Below are 20029 nucleotides of genomic sequence, written 5' to 3' on the forward strand. Positions count from 1 at the left end.
CTGCCAAGCTGTTTAAATTAACATGCGAATAGTTTGCGGTTGACTGCCCACAATTGAAAGATATATAAATTAACCGTATTAACATATTGAGTTACGAGGGGTGATGGATATGGCTTTTATTCTTGCATGCTAATGTTGTTGTGAGCGGCGGATGAGTTTCGGTTTTGACAAGAGGAAGGCGTTTTCTTCCGTTGTTTTCGAAGGTTTCAAGAAAATGTGAACCTTAAGATCGAGTGCTGTTCGACAAATAATGATTCCTTCTTCATACCAGCCTATTGGGTCAGACTCACCCTCTGAAAACGACGAGAACTTCGACCCTGAAAGCGATGAAGCCTCACAACAGTCAAAATGGCGCAAAGCTATCCAGAGAGTTCGAAAAGCAGACAAGAGTTTCCTGGTGTCGAAGGCTTTCTACTTCTTCTTCTACACAGCTTTGGGCTCACTATTTCCATTCTTTAGTCTGTTTTACAAGCAGCTATGGCTTACTCCTGGGCAAATTGGTCTTTTGCTCGCTTTGAGGCCAGCTGTGAAACTTGTGTGCTTGCCGTTGTGGAAAATGGTCACGGATAGATTTAGCAAGCCAAAAGTCGTGTACTTTATCTCAATCCTTGGATGGACTATAGGTTATTTTGGCCAATCCTTCGTTTACCCGAACAATATTCCTTGTTATGGATATGCCGCGGAGGGTTCAACAACTCATGAATTTGTACTTTCAACACCAACTTCATCACTTCTCAACTCTAGCGTCAAATCTGACAGCAACATTTCCACGAGAGAGCTAGTTCTAAATTCGCATCTTTCCGACTCCTTACAAGAATGGGATCCAAGGAATTACAAGGACTTAAAAAAGATGAAAAATACTGAAGGGAGTTTATTGAAGAACGTTAAATCAGTGAAAACGATCGACAATGGCGCTAGACAGGCACAATTTGTTTCAACGTGGTTACAACTGAATGGGCATGATGCAAAAGAGGACGAAATGCATGCAAATGTAGAACCACGAGCATACAGCTTCAATCAAAGAATCGAAACTCCTGTTGCTCTTTCAAAACAGAAACTCCATATGGAAACTATAACAAATCGTGGCTTGCCAGTTAAGGACGACAGCCAAGCTAAAGTTCCACACGAAAATAATAAAGAACAGCTTTTGTCAGATTCAACAGAAAACAAAATAGTCGAGAAAAAGAAAGACTATGGAATCCGGCCGTACGAGACAAAGGGTAACATGGTCAAAAGCCCAAGACCAAAGGAAGATTTCCGCGTCGCATATAACACCTGGGTGTTTCGCACTCTTGTTCTTATTGTGATTCTTACCGAAATCATCACGACACCAACACCAATGCTGGCAGATAACGCCATTGTACGATCCCTAGTGGAAACTGACAGTGAATATGGTAAACAAAGATTGTTTGGTTCGCTCGGACTCAGTCTCGCCGCCATTCTTGTCGCTGTGTGGGTGTCCTTGATGACCGACTGTGTGTATACAGATACCATCAACTACCTGCCCTGTTTTTACCTTTTCGAGATCGCTATTGGCATCACAGTGTTGGTGTCGCTTTGTGTCGAGTTCAACAGGCCACTTGAAGGGGAGCCGAACGGGTACGAATTCCAGGATGCGATGAAGTTGTTCAACAACTTCAAAAATGGCGTGTTTCTGGTAACGCTGTTCGCGTTTGGATACTTCCACAGCCTTCAAAATGCCTTCTTGTTCTGGTATCTTCAGGACCTCGGTGGAACTCCCGTTCTGTTCAGCATTATCTTGCTTGTCTATTGCCTGGCCGAAGTGATCATGTATTTCCTGTCTGGTCACGTGGTCGAGGCCATCGGCCAACAAGGAATGATCTGCCTTGCTTTCGCTTGCTACACCGCTAGATACCTCATGTACACCTACTTAAAGGATCCCTGGCTTGTAATCCCGATGGAAATGGTTCAAGGGATCACTTATGGAGGAGTGTGGTCGATTGCTGCTGTATACGTGAACGCACCGCAAGGTTGGTACACCGGGCGGGGGGAGGGGGGTTAATTCGCCCCCGGGCTTGTAGAGGTTGTAAATCTGAAATATCCCAAATTCCATAATGACTAGTTAGAAAGCCATGAACCACCGGACTGAAGGTTTGACTATGACAGAACTGGCCAGCATTCAGTGATTCTGTATTCATGTGGTTTAATTAAGACTACTCGCTGACCTTCCCCCAGTGGATATTCCAGCGATGACGTGCGGGGAAAACATGGCCACAAATAAATCACCTTCGATTTCCTCAAGCACTGAGTATCGAAATAGATCTGTTTGGCTAACCTCGATGTTCTCCTTTTTCAGTACACCACGTGACTGATCGCTCAAGTTGTGTTTCTATATTTCAGTTACTTAAGCTCTCGATTTATCGCACGCAACACAAGAAAATGCCTCACCGCCGTACAATTTCTCTGTACTGGTCTCTATGCATTTTGTACGGTACAAAGATAAGATAATTTTACATGACCTTTGTCTTTGGTGATCAGTTTAATAGAACATTGCACCCGAATTTGTGTAATATACTAAATAACTCCAAATTTGTCACTTGGCACTGATTTTTTTTTTTTTTTGTTATATTATGTCCTCCAGAGGCGACGCCCATGGTTCAAAGCATTCTCCATGGATGTTACTGGGGACTGGGAATGGCCCTGGGCTCAGGAATCAGCGGTGTCATCATTGATTCTGCGGGCACGAGCACTATGTTTCTTATCGCTGCGGGAGTCTGTTTCCTCTTGTGCATGTTTCACTTAGGCATAGACATTTACAACAAAATGAAGGCTTTAGAGGAAGAACAGGAGCAAAGGTTGGCTGCTCAACGAGGGGATGCCAAGGCATCCAAGTCAAAAGACAGTAAAGACAGCAATTTTATTGGGGCAGCGGCTGCTCCCCTAGTGCCATGCCTTCTTTACGCAAGATAAAGTTAAAAGTATTTCATTGACGAGCTAATTTGACTTCAGTTTTGTTGGTGGCGAACTCGACCAAAACATTTGCGAATTCTAATGACGTGTCGTCGTTGAGAGAAGTGGTTTTCGGCGTGCTCATGTACTTCATTCAACAAATACGACCATGAAACCCGCACAAGTGGGACCCGTTTCTCGAAGGCCCCGGAATCTTTTCGGGCCCGAAAAATCCATTTTTAGTTAATCGGTATTTAAAGACAGGGATATGTGTACACCTGAAACTTCTTGTGTGAAGAGAACCTCTGTTCGTATTAAGAAGATGTGAATAAAACAGCTCTGTAGTCAAAAGGTTTGGGATTTTGCTACGGCTTTTCGGGTGCGGAAACTTTTCGGGACCCTCGAGAAACGGGCCCTGAACATACACATAGCTAGGATTAAATGAAGTTTCCAATTTATCAAAAAGAAAAATAAATTATGATAATTGCTTGTAGAGTCTATCCATAGACGTTTTTTTTTTTTTTTTTTTTTTTGTCATTTATTTTTCTTCTAGAGCGATAGCAAAGCGCGAGAGCGACCATGAAGGAGGCGAAAAAAGGTCTTTCCCTAGCCCCAACCCCCTTGCGTTTTGGCTCGTTCATATCCCCTGTGGTTAATATTTTGCTTGCGATCTCGACAAACTAAAGACAAAAGAGGGTCTGTGGATAGATTATAAAGGAGAATAAACCTTGACTTCTGGGTCGATTTTCGTACCAGACTTTCATCAGAATATCTACAGATAGAATGGTATCTTAATTGACCTATTTTCTCTAAAGTTAGCTAAAGTCCTATCAAGTCAGCGAGAGTTGAATAAAAACCGCGCGGCAGACCAGGGAGGAAGGGCCAAGGCCAGATTACCAGCCGCTGTACGGGAAAGGAGCCCGCGCTCCTCCCCCGAAATCGCCAGAAAGCGGCGGAAATCGAGCTTAGGAAGGACTAAACTAAGAAAAATAGAGTTTAGAAAGGGGAGCAGAAGTGAGTAAGCAGTTTAATGTACTTTAAGTTCGATTACTGTACGAAAGGGTACAAAAATTTGCGGAAACGTGTGAGCGTTCATTGACACGGATACAGTCCAAACAAATTCGAAAGAGGATAGGTAGGGAGTCCTTTATTTCTTTCTCTCTATATCATTATTTTTATTATTCTCTTTATTTATTTTATTTTTTATGGGGTGTGTAATGAAATAATGGAATACAAACAATATAACTTCAAGTTACGAATAAATTATATTTTTAACCGCGCGGCCATGGGCCGAGCGCGGTTCATGGTTTACCCGTGGTTTTTTTTTCGTCTTGTATGCGACCAGAGCCAAGCTTTCACTCGGCCAAATTTTGAGTCACGCAACCTGTGATGTTTACTCGCCAAAAGCTGTTGAAACATTAATAAATCTCATCTCCGATACTGACTTTCGCGGGAAAAAAATTAAAAACCCAGCGCTCGTCAAAAATTATATTTTTTCAGCAGAAATTTCGCTCGGAACATATACATATTTATATTCGTTTGAATCATCGATGAAATGACCTTTTTCGGATAGTTTTTCCTTCGGGGTCAGCAAAAACCTCCGATTACAAAATCACGCCGAACCCACACGTTGCAAAAAAATCTCTTCGAAACCCTGATTTCGAAGCGATATATCACTTAAGCGTTAATAGCTACCACACATTGGCAGACGGTAAATCTATTCCTTAACAATCCAGCTTTATCGTGTTAAAATTTCATAGAAATCGAACAAAACCAGAATTAATTAGAATTTTTTGTGACCTCACTCCCTAGACTTGACCTAACAAAGGAAGCCATGGTCGCCCATAGCAACCGAAAAACACGAACATAACAAAGCTGACGTTTCGGCCAAAAAACTCCAGAATTATCGGCTGAGAGCTTAAACTTGAATGGGAACATCTTTTTCGAACTTTTTTCAACTGATTTAGACGAAAGACTGGCCTCGGCGGACTACAAAAAAGACCAAGAGAAAAAACAGAACAAGACAGCAGAAAAAGCCGATAATATTAATTCATCGCGTGGCTTTCGGCACGAAAACGAAAATACAGCTTACTTCTGGATAAATTCAGTCTTAGAAGCCAGCAACTGGTCCCAAATTACTTTCTGTATCCTTACAAATGTCTTGAATTCTATCTCCGAAAGATTTGGCCGCAATTTTTGAGCAAATAAACATTTCGTCGACGGTGATCGCATTACGTTGACTTGCATACTAAATTAGCTAACTTGACAAAATTCTCCCGTGGGGGGGATATGACGAAAAGAGCTGAAAGATGGCCTATAATTGGCTAATGATGAGATCATCCCACTGTCCAAATTTGGTGAGAATCGAAAGTAACGCCAATTTTCTGTCACGTTTTCAATCTGTGGTCACTGGAGTGACCAAAATCGATACATCGGTCGGGATAGAGTTTTATTATTAAATTATATGACTTGTGTGACTACTTTACTAGCCCTTTACTCGTGGAAAACACCAATTAAATTTAATCATGACTTTTAAGAAAGAAAGCTGTTGTTAATAGTGTTATTATCGTGTCATTTATATCGTTCATGCCCATACATATCCCGAAGAAAGTTCTACAAAGATTAATACCATTAGGTCATCGGAGATTTGTCAATGGCTACCACTGATGGTGCAATAATACAGTTTGTGTTGATCAAGTGATGTGATGTCTACAGTAAGAAAAGAATCATCAATGACTACTTTGGAATGTGCACTCCGTTCCGACGGTAGTGCTAAGCAAACAGTTAAATTTTAAAAGCGCGGTTATAAGATCTAACAGATCTTCTTGTTTGTTCTGATTTCTATGTAGTGTTATTTCAACAGTGGGAGATTATGGCGTACTGTGGTGGGATGGGAGAGTGTGGTCGTCTAAAGCTAGAAAACTCAAGAACACCGCATAGTTATTGAGCGTTTAAACACTTAGAAGCTGTTTTAAAATCATTCAGACTATTTAACGGACTCTGATTGGTCGACTATCTGTTTTGCATGAACTGGCTCGATCTAAAAATGATGACGTCAGGCGTATATAAAAGAAATTGCAGGTAAAATTAAAAATTGACTGCTGTGTGAGAATTGGAGAGAGTATGATTCAGTGTTATCGGTTTAATCCTTTTTAAAGATCACTTTATTGCGCGAGGCTTACAAGTAGCTGCTATCTGGATTCCAAAGGCAAGCAAGGCTTCCGCCGTCACGCTATTCAGCGCTATAAAACCGTTTGTGACTAAAGTAGTCTTGCGTGATATGATGTAAAATGTCACACGGCCATCATCAGACAGTCGAATCATTCTACGGTATCTGCATTTGACATCTCATTGATAACTTTATTGCAGCTTGGCTTCAGTTAAATGTTATGGCGTCCTTCCAGAAACAAGCGACACTTCTCATATTTCTCGGTGTTTTCTTTCTGACATCAGCCATCGCCGAGCGTGTCCTTGATCAGGATAAAATCGACTGCTACCCTGAAGTTGGAAACCAAACTCTTTGCGAGGCTCGGGGATGCACATGGGAGCAATCAGGCACTAAGGTACTAAAACAGCAAAGGCCGATAGAATCAGCCATTACATGAGGAAATATGTATGTGAGTAGTTAACATAACGAAGGGAAAGTCAGATTACGCTAAAAACACAACTGCTCCACTAAGGAAATAGAAAGACCATTGGCAGGTTTGTAACAACTCTATAACCCTAAGTGACGCCAGACGGAGTCCTGTCGAGTGTGCGTCCATTTTTTATTAATCCGTTTTGATCTTGGCTTGCCTGCAGTCAGAAGTCAAGCCCAGCTTTTATACACAGAAAACTCCATTGACTACTAGTAGTTTCTCCTTTTCCCGAGCCTGTTGTTGCGAGAATATCTTATTATGATGTAATCCGATAGCGTTTTTAGCCTAGTATTTCAACCTTTTAGAGGCAGGCGTTACTCTGGCAGTTGGTTGTCACGGCAACCTATTGCAGCGGATGCATTTGATCCTTTTCATCAATTTTTTCGGCAAACAATCTATTGTTTAGCTGTCAATTTTACATTATACCTACTAAGCTGTTTGAACAAAAAATGCAAACTACTTCATCTGATCTGAAATTGATACAAGATTGACGAGGATTTTTGTAGCACATTAAAATCCATCTGCATTTGTACGAATTTTTCTGTCAATTTAGGTAATAAAATTATCGACAAGAGAATAGAAAAGGGGCTGCTCTTTCTCTGAATTTGTGTTCTCATTTGAGGCCATTCAAGTTTGAAGTCAAGAGCGAGTGTCAAGTGTAAATATTTTTTCAAGTAAAAACAAAGGGACAGGTCGCTCCTGTCACACCACCCCTAGGATTGTCAGCAAATCAGGGAAAAAGAAAACCAGGAAAACGTAAAATTATAAGAGAATCGTCAGGTCTTATTATATAAACCAGCAGTAAGTTGCTGCTGTTATAACTGCCAGATAACAGCTGGTATTTTCTTCTACAGGGGGTTCCGTGGTGCTTTTTTCCAAAATCGTACCGAGGTGGATACAAGATTGAAGGCCATGTGCGGGAAACACAACTAGGTTACCAAGCTACACTAAAAAGACGCTCTGCCAGTACCATATATGGGCAAGACATAGATGAGGTCACACTTGATGTAGAGTTCCAGACAAATAACCGAGTCAGGTTTAAGGTAATGAATAAAGGTTTTCATTAATCGCAGTACTAAAGCGAGAGCTTGCTACATTAAAATAGTAGGGCATTCTCTGTATTGACAATATTCAGTTTATACAATCTGGGATGTCTGCCTTGAAGAAATGCCCCACTATTGGACCAAACTGCTCTTAAATTGGCGGAAATGTAGCTGTGTGTGTTATCTTGGTGCTAACCAAAACATTGGACTCAAATGTCATTTTCCTTGGGCCGCCCTTTTAGATCGTATGGCTCATGGATAGCGAGGTAAAATGAGATGTTCTCCTCAGAAATCAATGGGTCAGTTTGTTTCCGCAGCTCTATGACTCCAAAACGCAGAGATATGAAGTACCAGTACCTATGCCAAAGGCGATGTCAAAAGCTTCAGATCCGACGTACACAGTGGAGTTCAAAAACGATCCTTTCTCTTTGAAAATACTACGAAAAGACACCGATGCTGTACTGTAAGTAGAGATTTCAATACAATTTAAGACAATTTGTAGCGTAGATCGAGTGTGAGTGTTGTGAGATAGTGACAGTTGTTAATGAATAGCGCAGTTGGACATCTTGAGTGTAAACGATAATCAGGGCCGGGTTGTTCAAAAGCCGCTCAACGCTAACCCAGGATTAAAAGTTAACCCGAGTATTAAGTTTTCTTGTATAAAAATGTTTCTCACTGCTTGTGTTTTGCGTAGCTTGAGATTATTCAAATTCAAAACTGAAGGCCAGACAATTCAATCAGAAAACTTCACCGAAAAGTTACAAAACTGAAACCAAAATTCTCGCTAAACCCGGGCTAGCTTAATCGGGCTTTAGACGACCCAGTCCAGAGTAAAATGTCTTTTTTAACACTAACAGAATGGTTAATTTTAAGTGATCTTCGAGTTAACAGATCAACTAAACACTCGGGATATAGATCGTGAAAATTAAAGCGAGACAATAATGTTCACCAAACTTCAAAATGGCTCTCTCGGCGTTTAATTCCTGTCAGGATCAAAGGACATTGACGTTGTAGTCTAAGCACTCACCACGTTTTTAGTTTATGTATTTTAAAGGCAGTCATTTCATTCCATAGTCTATCTTCCAACCGAAACACATTCATAAAACTACTGACTTTTCAGATGGGACTCCTCTGTTGGTCCGTTCATATTTGAAGACCAGTTCATACAGATCTCGACCCAGCCCCCCTCGTCATTTGTGTATGGCTTTGGTGAACAGGAGCATCAGACGTTTAAACACAACTTATCAACCTGGGAGGTGCTTGCTATCTTCACTAGAGACCAGTTTCCATTTGTGAGTAGCTCTCTAGATTTAAGTTACACTGATGTATCTATGAATGAGATCAAGACTTCGTGAACTTTGTTACTGAACTTTGTTTCTAAATGCCTGCAGAATGGAGGAAATTTGTATGGGCATCATCCTTTCTACACTTGTATGGAGAATGACGGCAAATCTCATGGAGTTTTTCTGATGAACAGTAACGCAATGGGTAAGTCTAAGTAGCATAATCACGCTCTTCTGAATTTTTATGCGGATTTCATAGTCACTGTAAAGTTTCAAAGTAAGGACCCTCCGAAAGTGCTCTAGTGATGAAATTTCATGAACACTCCCCGCCGAAAGTAACGATAATAAGAAAGGTAGTTATCTCAAACGAAATTTTGACTTGTTAAGAGAAGAAATGGACATCAGAGAAGGATACAAAAAGCTTAACCAAAATTATCTCCTTTTTTTAAAGAAATATATTATTGTTCTGTTAAGTGTAACATAAATTCTTTTTAACTGGATATACACGTATACCTTTTTTCTCTTTTCATTTTGAGAATATTTCTATTTGTAAACTGAATCGTTCCACGATTGGTGCACATTTAAACTGTCCAAAAGTTGCGGGCTTACGAAAGTAATTGAAAGCAGTAGGAAGGCTGCCACATAGATTATAGCTAGTTAGAAACTAAGAATCAAGATTTAGTGAATTGTCTTCTCCAAAATGTGTCAATCCTCATTATCCGGTGGGAAGTGCCAAGCCTAAAAACGATTGTGCCAACTCGGCGCATTCACTTTTTTTTTTTTTTTTTTGCCAAAATGTGAGGGAAAGCTAATAGCATTTTACACTGTCAAACAACTCCTCAAAACTAATGACTGACTCAAAGTTGTTTCTGTAAACAGATGTCGCCCTACAACCAATGCCGGCCATTACATATCGAACAATCGGAGGAATTCTTGATTTCTACATTTTCCTTGGTCCTTCCCCTGAGGACGTAGTCAAACAGTATACTGAGGTAATCTTACAATTCTTATTAACGTCGGCGAAGAATTTAGTTACACATGATGACATTTGGATATAGCGCAATTTTGGAATGATTTCCGCCGAAAGTTGATGAATATATGATTACCCTAATTTTACGTATTTTTTAAAAAGATCTTATTGAAGCAGAACGAAACAAAAAATGCTCAACATGACAATAGGATTTTAAACGAAATCACTTTCCCACATTGTCACACGTAGTTAGTTGCGTAATTTCAACTTTTACAGCGTAGCAAGTTGAGCAAATTGCGTTGGAATAATATTTCACTATATACCAGTTTTACGAAAGCCGTCATAACATTGCTACTCAATCTGATGTATAGTTCTTGGACAAGCTTCGTTCTTCATAATTTTTCAGGCTATCGGTCGCACATTTTTGCCTCCATACTGGTCGTTAGGATTCCAGCTGTCTCGTTGGGGTTACAACAAGATTGAGACTGTGAAAGGCCTGGTAGAGAACATGCGTAAAAATGATCTTCCACAGGTGTGTTGCTGCCCTCTCTGTTACGTTTCCATAGAAACATGGGTCTTCGCCGGGTAGAGAAATGTTTTCCCGACTCCCCGGATGTGAGACAATTTCTTCGCGGATATACGAGGAAAATTGAATTTTATTGTTTAGCTGGGATTTGATCCGATTACTGTATAAAAGGACGAATTTTCCCAAAAAAGTTAAACTTGATACCCTTTGTAGAATGTTTACAGAGGATATACTCTATGATTCTTTGATGTTTGTTACCGTGTTTATTACGGACTTGATAATCTACCGAACCCCTGGATTTGCCAATTTGATAAGTTCGCGAAGCCATCCCCCTCCCTTCTTTTCAAAATGAATTTCTGACGTACAATGTTTTCTTTTCTGTTGACATTTTATCAATTAGGATGTGCAGTTTGGCGACATTGACTACATGATCCGACAGAAAGACTTTACTTATGATCCTGTCAACTTCAAAGGTTTGCCTGAATTTGTTCGCTCCATCAAGAAGGACGGTTTGCGTTACATCATTATACTGGTTAGTGTTCGTATGATAGGATTCCTTTTTATCCAGATTCAATATAGGTAAGGGAATGGTCATCTTATTGCCATCCTAGCTAGATAAGAAGATAAAGCTCATTTAGCTAACTAAATAAATTCCTTACAAAGGTATTAGTGCACCAGGACCAAACAAGGTCCATACATGTAAATCGAAAACCTTTTACTCTCACCTGAAATTCATATATTTTATATGATTGTGTCACTCACTCGACAGGTACTATGTAAAACAGCTATTATAAGTATTCAGCTCATAGCTATACAGTGGTTGTTTAACACTCACTTAACAACAATCATTAGGACCCTGCTATTGGAGCCAACGACACTGGTTATCGTCCTTACGACTGGGGAAACGAACTTAACGTGTTCATCAAAGATGGCGACTCTAGAAAGAATGAGAACCTTTTTGGAAAGGTACTTGAATGTTTATGTTTGTGCCGTGAATGTGAGAGGAGGGAGGAGGTAGGAGGCAGGAGGCAGGAGGGAGGTGGGAGGGGAAAAGTCAAACTACACTATCCTTATCTAATTTTCAATCATGTAACTAGTGTGACCGGTTTTTTACAGGTTTGGCCGACATTTGAAAACGTCACAGTTAACAGCAGCTTAGATTGGGACGAGCAAACAAGGGTTGGTAATTTTGATGTATTTGAATATAATGATCCTTGTTTTTTCCGTTAGTCCGTTGTTTTAAGAGACTTGGTTAAATATAACAATTAGAATAAAGCGGTCTGTAATTGGACGAAATCCAAACATTATTTTTTAAACGGAATTAAAAGAAAGATGTCCGGCTGACAAAAAAAGAATGAAAAACGTGTCTGATCAGGAAAACACTTGCCATAAAATACCCTAGAGATCTATTCCTGGTATTTGGTTCTACTTGAAGACGGCACTGCAAAGAACAGCAAATGGAAAAAAAAAATTCCTACTCGCCATTACTCGAGCTTCTCCATCGTGAAACCGAACCCTAAAAGAGAATATAAAATAATAATAATAATAAACAGGATAAAAAACGACGATTAAATTGTCAAAAACGACAAACAGTTGGATCGAATTACAAAAGCACAGGGGAATAAAAAATACTCTTGGAAAGAAAAGAGATAAAAAGGAGAATCTCAGCTTACCTTCAAGTCTAGCTTACCAGCGACAATGTTTCGTTTGTTTAGCTGTACCGTCAGTATGCCACATTTCCAGACTATTTCCACCCAAACATCAGTAAATACTGGGGACAACTCATCAGGGACTTTCACAACATCATTGAATTCGACGGATTGTGGATCGTAAGTTCGCATGGTTAACTATTTTTTTCTAAACTGGTTAAACTTCATTCTAACTCCTCGCGCCCAGGCAAGGAACATTGAGTAACGACTTTTGAAGGTGAAAACTGAGAAAGTTATCTAGAAACACCGTTCTTTGCAGTAGCTTTTGTAGTTCTTTTTGAAGCTTGTTTATTTCCTAGTTTTTATAATTTTTAGCTTCTTTTAGATTGACATGCATTTTCATGAGTTATTTTCAATCGCCAAAAAGAGAAACAGTAATTGATACTTCGAGAAACTACCCCACAATTTGTGCTTGTGATATATCTGATCTAGTCATCGCACTAAGTACATCCGGTTGTTTAATTAAGGAATTTGAACTTTTCGTTTTTGCCCGCCAAAAAATGCCATAGAAGAAAAAAAGTCCTACCCACTCCCCGCTCTACTCATGCAGTAGCGCTGTAGTAAAGTAATAGCACCCCTTATGGTATCCAATTTCTTTAGGATATGAACGAGCCTGCCAACTTTGTTCCTGGGAGTGTGAGTGGATGCGGCAAAAACACGTGGGACTATCCTCCTTATAAACCAAGTGAGTAAGTTTTTATGCCCTCTTTATCGCCATAAGATGAGAATTTACAGTCCAATGCTAGTTCCTTGTTGCCTACGCTGCAATGGTAACAGTTGCCTTGTACAGTGGAAGAAACTTCATATACCCGGGTCCAGATAACAAAGAGGAACAATTTTGTTATACTTATTGATATTTTCTAATCTCAAAAGTTCAAAAATGTACGAAGCACTTTCTAAGGACTTTCTTCAAGTAAATGTATGAAATATCACACCTTTGAACTGCGGGAGAAAAACTTTGCTGTCAAATCAGTAACAAATACTACTGGTGTTTGTTTTCTCTTGTAGGGATTGTCGGGAATATCTTGGCGGATAAGACTGTGTGTATGAATGCAAAACAAACCAACAGTCTACATTACAACGTTCACAGCTTGTACGGCTGGAGTCAGACATTGGTCACCCTGGAGTAAGTATAAGATAACATGGCTAATGAATTGCGGTGAAATCTCGGGCTACGGTCGGTGGCCATAGTACCGACAGAGCAACATTTAATCAGGCAGAAGTCCATTCTTGGAAAGCTGGAAGCTGGTAATCAGGACGAGAGAATCACGATTAAACAATTGGAAATGGAACGAATGAAAGTCTCCAAGGCAGGCAGAAATTATTTCCTACAGACTTCCGTGGAGTTTCACCCGCGCATTGCGGATGGAACTTAATCAAGTCCGTATCACCATCCCTTATTGTTGCCTGACCCATTATAGTTCCCATCAGTTTTTCTTTCACCTCATTGTAAAAGTTGTATGTAACCAACATTTGTGAGATTGCTATTTTCTAAATTGTTTCAGCGCTGCCAGGCAAAGCACAGGAAAAAGGAGTCTGGTGATTTCAAGATCGACATTCGCCAGTAGCGGAAAATATGCCGGTCATTGGCTGGGAGACAACAAGGCATCATGGGACCAACTCCATCCGTCAATAGTTGGTAAATGCATGTTCTGTTTTGTCCAATGTCAGTATATTTTTATCTTTCATGAACGTATTTATACTGTAATTGCTGGTGTTGCTCCTATCTTTTTTTGTGTTATTTTCAGGTATGCTCGAGTTCAACCTCTTTGGCATTCCCTACGTGAGTGTGTACAGTATTTGAGTTTTTGCGTCTGTTAATGTTTCCTTCCAATCAAGCGGCGATACGTAACACTACAATTCTTGTCTTTGTAAAGAATCACGCTATGTAATGCAAACCTTTCTCGAGTTAACAGAACATTTTCAACATTTTCTAGTCTTGTCTCTGTCCATGTGATTTTTTGGAAGACATTTAAAGTCGCGTCGATCTTTCTTTTAATTATTAAAATTTGCTGTCAAAATTGAGCTCTCCTTGCGATTTTTTTCTCCAGTCAATTGGGGCTTCTGTATAATTTGGCTTCTAAGTATTTCAAAGTATTCCTAAAGTCAATCTCGTGTCGATTTACTCAAGTTTGATGATCCAATTGTTTTTTAGATCGGAGCAGATGTTTGCGGTTTTTTCGATCATCCGACACCAGAGATGTGCCTACGGTGGACTCAACTTGGCGCCTTTTATCCTTTCTTCAGAAACCACAATGGATTTGGAAACAAGGTAATTACCTCCGTCGTAAGATTTATACTTTTGTAGAGTTCTTGTCATTACTCTGTTCTCGAGTTACTTAAACACCTGAACAATTATGTGGATGATTCCCTGGGGTCCTAGGGGTATTAGGGGATGGGAGCAACCCAGAAATTAATTGTTGTGCGGCGTCAGGAAGGGGAAAAAATCTTTTTGAATGACGTCCCTGCCAAGGTGCCCGCCCCCGTTAACAAATTGCCGGAGCTTAAGCATTACGTAGGGATTTCTGTGCATACGAAGGCTCTCAGTATCGTCCCTGTTTTTCTTTTCTTTCTTTCTTTCTTTCTTTCTTTCTTTCTTTCTTTCTTTTTTTGTCATTTCTTTGTTAATTCATTTATTCAATGTCTATCAACATTCCTTTTTTTCTCTTTCCTTTTATCAGGCGCAAGACCCTGCAGCATTTGGTGAAGAATTCGCGAACAAGGCGCGTAAAGTACTTCAGACACGTTACAGGTTGCTGCCATTCCTGTACACGTTGTTTTATGAGGCACAAATGGATGGCTCCACAGTGGTTCGACCTGTAATGCATGAGTAAGTGAACTTATGCTTGAATCACTGCTCACACGGTCGGTCAGTAATCAAGATATAACCGTGGAATAACAAATATTTTTATCGACAGGTTTGCAGATGACAAAGACACTTGGGAAATTGACAGGCAGTTTCTCTGGGGACCATCCTTGCTTATTTCACCAGTTTTAGAGGAGGTAATATCCGAAGGTTTTTTTTTGGGGGGGGGGCGAAGGGGGGGGGGAGTCATTGCAATAAGTTAACGTCCAGGAGAGGAACTGAATGCAAAAAACGTACTTAACAATTTCTAGTTATGCGATATAAAGAAAAACGCAGATCTGTTTCTTTAAGTAGTGTGCGAGATTAGGGTAAAATCGAGGAAATGTGAATTAAAACCGTGCTAGTATTTTTTAGGTATTTAATCTGTTTGTTATACTGAATATGTGGTCCGATTTGCCCTGGAGAGAGAGAGAGTGCTCAGCAGTAATGGAGCTTCGTCTACAGTGTTGTGAAAGCACGTGCGACTCCAAGGGAACTCTATATAAACCAACTAATTAACGTTGTCATCTAGATCCTGACGAGTGGGAAACACTCCCACGAAACAGTTCTGTCGATCTGTTTGTTATATATGCAGCTAAGATAAGGTAAGGTAAAGTATTTATTTATACACGATAGCAAGCGTTTAATAAGAGCTGCTTCCCGCTGAATGTTTCGTATGCACTTTGAAGCTAGGAGTAGTACAGTTTTCTGTAGGATCAATTTTTTGAAAATAAAAAAAATAAATGCACCAGCGCATTCTAGCTCTTGACCATTATTTACTCCTTGATATCTTGTAGAGCAAGACGACTGTTGATGCATACTTCCCAGACGATCGTTGGTATGACTATTACACGGTAGGTTCTTTTCGGCTAACCTGTCATTGTAACTCTCCTCGTTTCAGTTGACGAAACAATTCAAGACCCGTTCCTGTCCAATCGAAATGTGGCGCGAGCACAAGCCAATGTTCACCAAAAGTTAGAAAAACATAAATGAAAAATAATTCTCTGCACGAAATTTTAACCTCGTTTTAGATTGTTTGTTACACATTTTGGAAAATACCTCAATTTTGATTGGCTTAATTCAAACAAACGGGTAATTCACAAAAGCGTTAAATTATTTACGTCATATATACAATCGATAGAGTTTGTGATTGCATTGCGTCATTACGCACTATGATTGCTAATTAAGAGCGGTCTGTTTTCAGGGCAAAGAGATGAGCACTCGTAAGGGTCACGTGCCTCTAGACGCTCCTCTTGATCACATTCCTCTTCATGTTCGAGGCGGTTACATTATCCCAACCCAGGAACCTGCCAACAACACTGCTTTCAGGTACCTGATCTGTGTTTATACGTGGGTATACAAATAAAAATACATGATGTAAACATATTAAAGGAGCTCAGTCACGGTATTTTGACTTATTTTGGCCACGTACAAAATTACCTTTAAATGGTAGGAAACCTGAAAATAACAGTTTAATAAGATAGAAAAACACCAAAGAGAAAATGATAAACCATAAAGGAACAAGGATGGCTAAAGATGGAGAGGATTGACACGGATTACAAACGACGAATTTGAAAAATTGAGACTAAACTTTTCCATATGCCCAAACCGTGACGCAGCTCCTTTAAAGGAGCCACGTCAAGGTTTGCGCATCTCGAAAACCTTAGCCTAAATTTTTCAAGTTTGTCGTTTGTAATCCGTGTCAATCTTCTTCCATCCACAACCATCCTTGTTCCCTTATGGATTATTATTTCCTCTTTGGTGTTCTTCTGTCTTAGTAAACCACTATTTCTAGGTTTCCTTCAATTTGAAGGTAATTTTGCACATGGCCAAAATACGTCAAAATACCGTGACTGAGCTCCTTTAAAGAAAACATCTTCACGTTTTTCTCTAACGGCCGAATCATCGAGGATCACAACAAAGCTTAACAGGAGCTCCCTGCAGTGTGTGCAAAAGACATTGCTTTTTTTAATTCTGACTAAAATATGACACAAGCAACTTTATTTAATCAATGTTCTTATCATATGATGGTAACACTGTACTGTTGTTGCAGTCGTAAGAAGCCCATGGGTCTGATTGTAGCGCTGGGAGATGAAGGAGAAGCTTCAGGACAGCTTTTCTGGGATGACGGAGAATCTATTGGTCAGTTATTGTCATATTCGTCTTGTTATTGTGAATTGTTTCTCAACCAACAATTTTGTACAAGTAAGAAAAATGTGAACACGCTGCCGCGGCGAGTCTTCCCTCACCACAAGCATGTTATAATAAACCATTAAAAAAACGATGTATAGCAGAACAACAGCTTAACAGTGTTAGCAACAACAGCAATAAATTAAATTTGGAAACTAAGTTCAGCGAACGCAAAAATAACACAAGCGCAGTTTCTTTCAGTCCTCACTGGACTCAATCCTGTACTCTGGGCAGAGAGCATCAAAATAAAATGACAAATTACATCAATTTTAAACCGAGTTTTATCTTTGGCTAACTCTGCTACTTTTCTTCTGTCAGACACCGTCAAAAATAGCAAATACCTGCTGATAAAGTTCTCTGCTGATGAGGTAAGTAATCCAAGTTCTTGCAGTAATTTAATTTATGGAAAGATCTCACCATTATGAGTAACAGATCAACGCGAACTTAAGGTTACGATTCTCTCGCGACCTCTTTTTTAGCTTCTGGGATTGATGATGACAGGTCAACAACAGTCAACCTTATAGTAAACAATGCTGCATTTGTCAGGGGCTTACGTTAGTGTCCTATTGCCATCAGATGTGTGTTTTTATGCAAAAAGGAATAAAGAATTATGTATAGAAATATAGAAAACTGGTTGTAAAGTTTGTCTGTCAACTCTTCTTTTACTCGTACCAACTTCGTCGTTTTTAATTCAGTGCTTTTAATATTCATCTATTTAATACTCTTTTTCTTTTTGGGGAGGGGTGGAATTTTGGGCAATGTTGGATGCAAAAAAGGGTAAACTGATAAAAAGAACATTTCCTTTACTCTGTTAGTCTGGGCTGACGTTTTCCATGGAAAAGAATGGTTACTCAGCTTCAGACCTTCCTAAATGGGGCTCGGTAACGGTGTACGGGCTTGATAAAGACGATATCAAATCACCGCTGAGTGTCGATGGACAAGATAGGCAAGATAAAGCTACCTATGACGGGGACACCAAGGTGACTGAGAACTAACCTTGTTAAGTAGCTAGAGTTTATTTGAATCTAAGACAGGCTCAAATTGGCTACTTGGAAATGACTAAATTAGCACCATGGTTGTACCTGGTAAAGTACAAAAGTGTCGCCGACGCAGAAACTGACATCTTTGGCCTATTGTCATTTATAAAACATTTAAGATAGTATGCGAGCTCTCATTGGTCGATAGGTGGGAGGTGGGACTTGGGGATTGGGAGAATTCTCGGAAGTTGTGCAAACTCTCGACTGCGTTTTCGTTTTCGAATTCTCCCAGCTCCCTCGTGTTTAGATGAGGCTATGTAAACACGGGAAAGTCCTCTATGGCTTAAGTTTAAACTCCTTGTCGCTATATAACAATACACTTGCTAAGTGACGCATCGACGAATCAATTACTTTTGTATTCCCTGGAATCTCGATGTTTCAGTCGACTTTGTGTCAGAAAACGTCGAGAAATAGTTATTTAACTAGTTTTGCGAGATAAGTGTATAAATAATGCTCATCTTAAATTTTATACTTTATACACGATGAAGGATAAAATATGTCCGGTCTAAACGGCTTCCATTTCGCCATTGTATGACCATTGCAGCTGCTATATTGTCTTTATTTTTGCCATCTTTGATTGCCTTTAGGTTTTGAACATCACTGGTCTGTCACTCAGCATCAACGAAGAACACCAGATTAAATGGGGCGTGATTCTCCCAAAGGGGACTGGACACCACGTATATCCGTTTGCCACCGATGCCTGTCTTCTACTGCTGGCTATTATTGTGGCATTCATAGAGCACTGAACTTTCAAGTTGCTTTATGTACGTCTCACTGTGTGTTTTTGTTTGTTTGTTTGTTTGTTTGTTTTGTTTGTTTTGTTTTATTTTACTGGAGAAGTAGATTTTATGAATCTCTGATCACGACGGTACACGCCTAGTTAGTTTAATACCGAAACTCTCCGGAGATATCATAGAAATTAATTAATCCGTGAAGTGAAACGGACTCATCCATCCAAAGCATACCTGCAATTAGCATGATTGTCGCCTGTGCTTTTGATTGACAGCAGATTAAACCTTTTAAGAGTCTTTCAAGTAAGAGCTTATATAGAGCAATACTTTCACACGCTGCTTTTTATTATACTGTTCATGGTGGTTCTACTTCTGACGTCTCTAGCTGATCTGTTGAGGTACTATTAAGTAATGCTGCTTTTTTATGTTTTACAAAGTGAGCTCCCAATGGAAGCCTTGTGCGTGATTATTCAAATAAAGGTTACAGAGCAGCAATATTAATCTGTGCCATCCTGAATAATGAAGTGAGAATACACCACTTATAACAGCATCTCCCATATTTCTCCTAAACCGATCTACATGCAACCACAAACGTCTGTCAAAACTCGTCTGTCTCTTCTTTCCTCTATCTTAAAGTGCCACTAACCCCCCCCCCCCAAATTTCTTTTTCCTTTAATAAAATCTACTAGTTTGCCTGATTATTACAGCGAAAAAATTATCGCGATTGATAAAATCCCTGCTTTTCTACAGGCGTTTAAACATGTAATTTCTATGTTCACGACGGCGCAAAGTGGGATCTGGGTCGGGCTACTAGTGACGTCACTTCGGAAACCGGGCTAAAACACTCAAGAGACTTTTGACTGAGCTCCGAGGGCAGTCAAAACATTTTTGGGTTATTGTGATTCATATTTTATCAAAACTGGACAAGATTTTTAGTGAAAGAACTGCATCATCTAACATTACAATTCGGAGTCCAGCTACGATTTGGACGGCTGCGACGTATATAGTTTTTTCCATTTCGAAGTGCGGGTCGCCAGTAGCACTCTATTAGTAGCTCCACAAGAATAAGTGCCATTTTGAAATATCTGCCATAAATGCGTGGAAACAAACAAGGTATGTGCAATTTCATTTAATGGGAACGTTGTAA

At 39.8% G+C, this 20029-nt stretch overlaps 2 protein-coding genes across 2 annotated transcripts; both read left to right on the forward strand.

The window, feature by feature from the left end:
• On the forward strand, positions 1 to 3652 carry LOC110054225 (major facilitator superfamily domain-containing protein 6-like). The gene is made up of 2 exons (XM_020760580.2): positions 1 to 1991; positions 2603 to 3652. The coding sequence occupies exons 1-2, from the start codon at positions 251 to 253 to the stop codon at positions 2929 to 2931; spliced, it is 2070 nt and encodes a 689-aa protein (XP_020616239.2). The 5' UTR covers positions 1 to 250; the 3' UTR covers positions 2932 to 3652.
• Positions 3653 to 6218: 2566 nt separating this feature from the next.
• Positions 6219 to 19379, forward strand: LOC110054204 (sucrase-isomaltase, intestinal-like). Its single transcript, XM_020760559.2, has 24 exons — positions 6219 to 6473; positions 7403 to 7591; positions 7909 to 8054; positions 8712 to 8883; positions 8983 to 9079; positions 9754 to 9866; positions 10251 to 10376; positions 10771 to 10902; positions 11223 to 11336; positions 11487 to 11549; positions 12086 to 12199; positions 12680 to 12764; positions 13088 to 13205; positions 13585 to 13718; positions 13828 to 13862; positions 14235 to 14351; positions 14761 to 14909; positions 14998 to 15082; positions 15722 to 15778; positions 16129 to 16253; positions 16978 to 17066; positions 17433 to 17482; positions 17930 to 18094; positions 18739 to 19379. The coding sequence occupies exons 1-24, from the start codon at positions 6300 to 6302 to the stop codon at positions 18895 to 18897; spliced, it is 2808 nt and encodes a 935-aa protein (XP_020616218.2). The 5' UTR covers positions 6219 to 6299; the 3' UTR covers positions 18898 to 19379.
• The last annotated feature ends 650 nt before the right edge of the window (positions 19380 to 20029 follow it).

The sequence above is a fragment of the Orbicella faveolata genome, unplaced genomic scaffold, assembly GCF_042242905.1.
Source record: "Orbicella faveolata isolate gen_17 unplaced genomic scaffold, um_ofav_v1 contig_1, whole genome shotgun sequence".
Taxonomy (NCBI): domain Eukaryota; kingdom Metazoa; phylum Cnidaria; class Anthozoa; order Scleractinia; family Merulinidae; genus Orbicella; species Orbicella faveolata.

Excerpts from the sequence above, each read along its gene's own strand:
- LOC110054225 (XM_020760580.2), top strand. The coding sequence starts at position 251 with ATGATTCCTTCTTCATACCAGCCTATTGGGTCAGACTCACCCTCTGAA. Across the intron at positions 1,992-2,602 it reads ATACGTGAACGCACCGCAAG|AGGCGACGCCCATGGTTCAA; the intron begins GTTGGTACACCG and ends TATGTCCTCCAG.
- LOC110054204 (XM_020760559.2), top strand. The coding sequence starts at position 6,300 with ATGGCGTCCTTCCAGAAACAAGCGACACTTCTCATATTTCTCGGTGTT. Across the intron at positions 9,080-9,753 it reads GATGAACAGTAACGCAATGG|ATGTCGCCCTACAACCAATG; the intron begins GTAAGTCTAAGT and ends TTCTGTAAACAG. Across the intron at positions 12,765-13,087 it reads CTATCCTCCTTATAAACCAA|GGATTGTCGGGAATATCTTG; the intron begins GTGAGTAAGTTT and ends TTTCTCTTGTAG.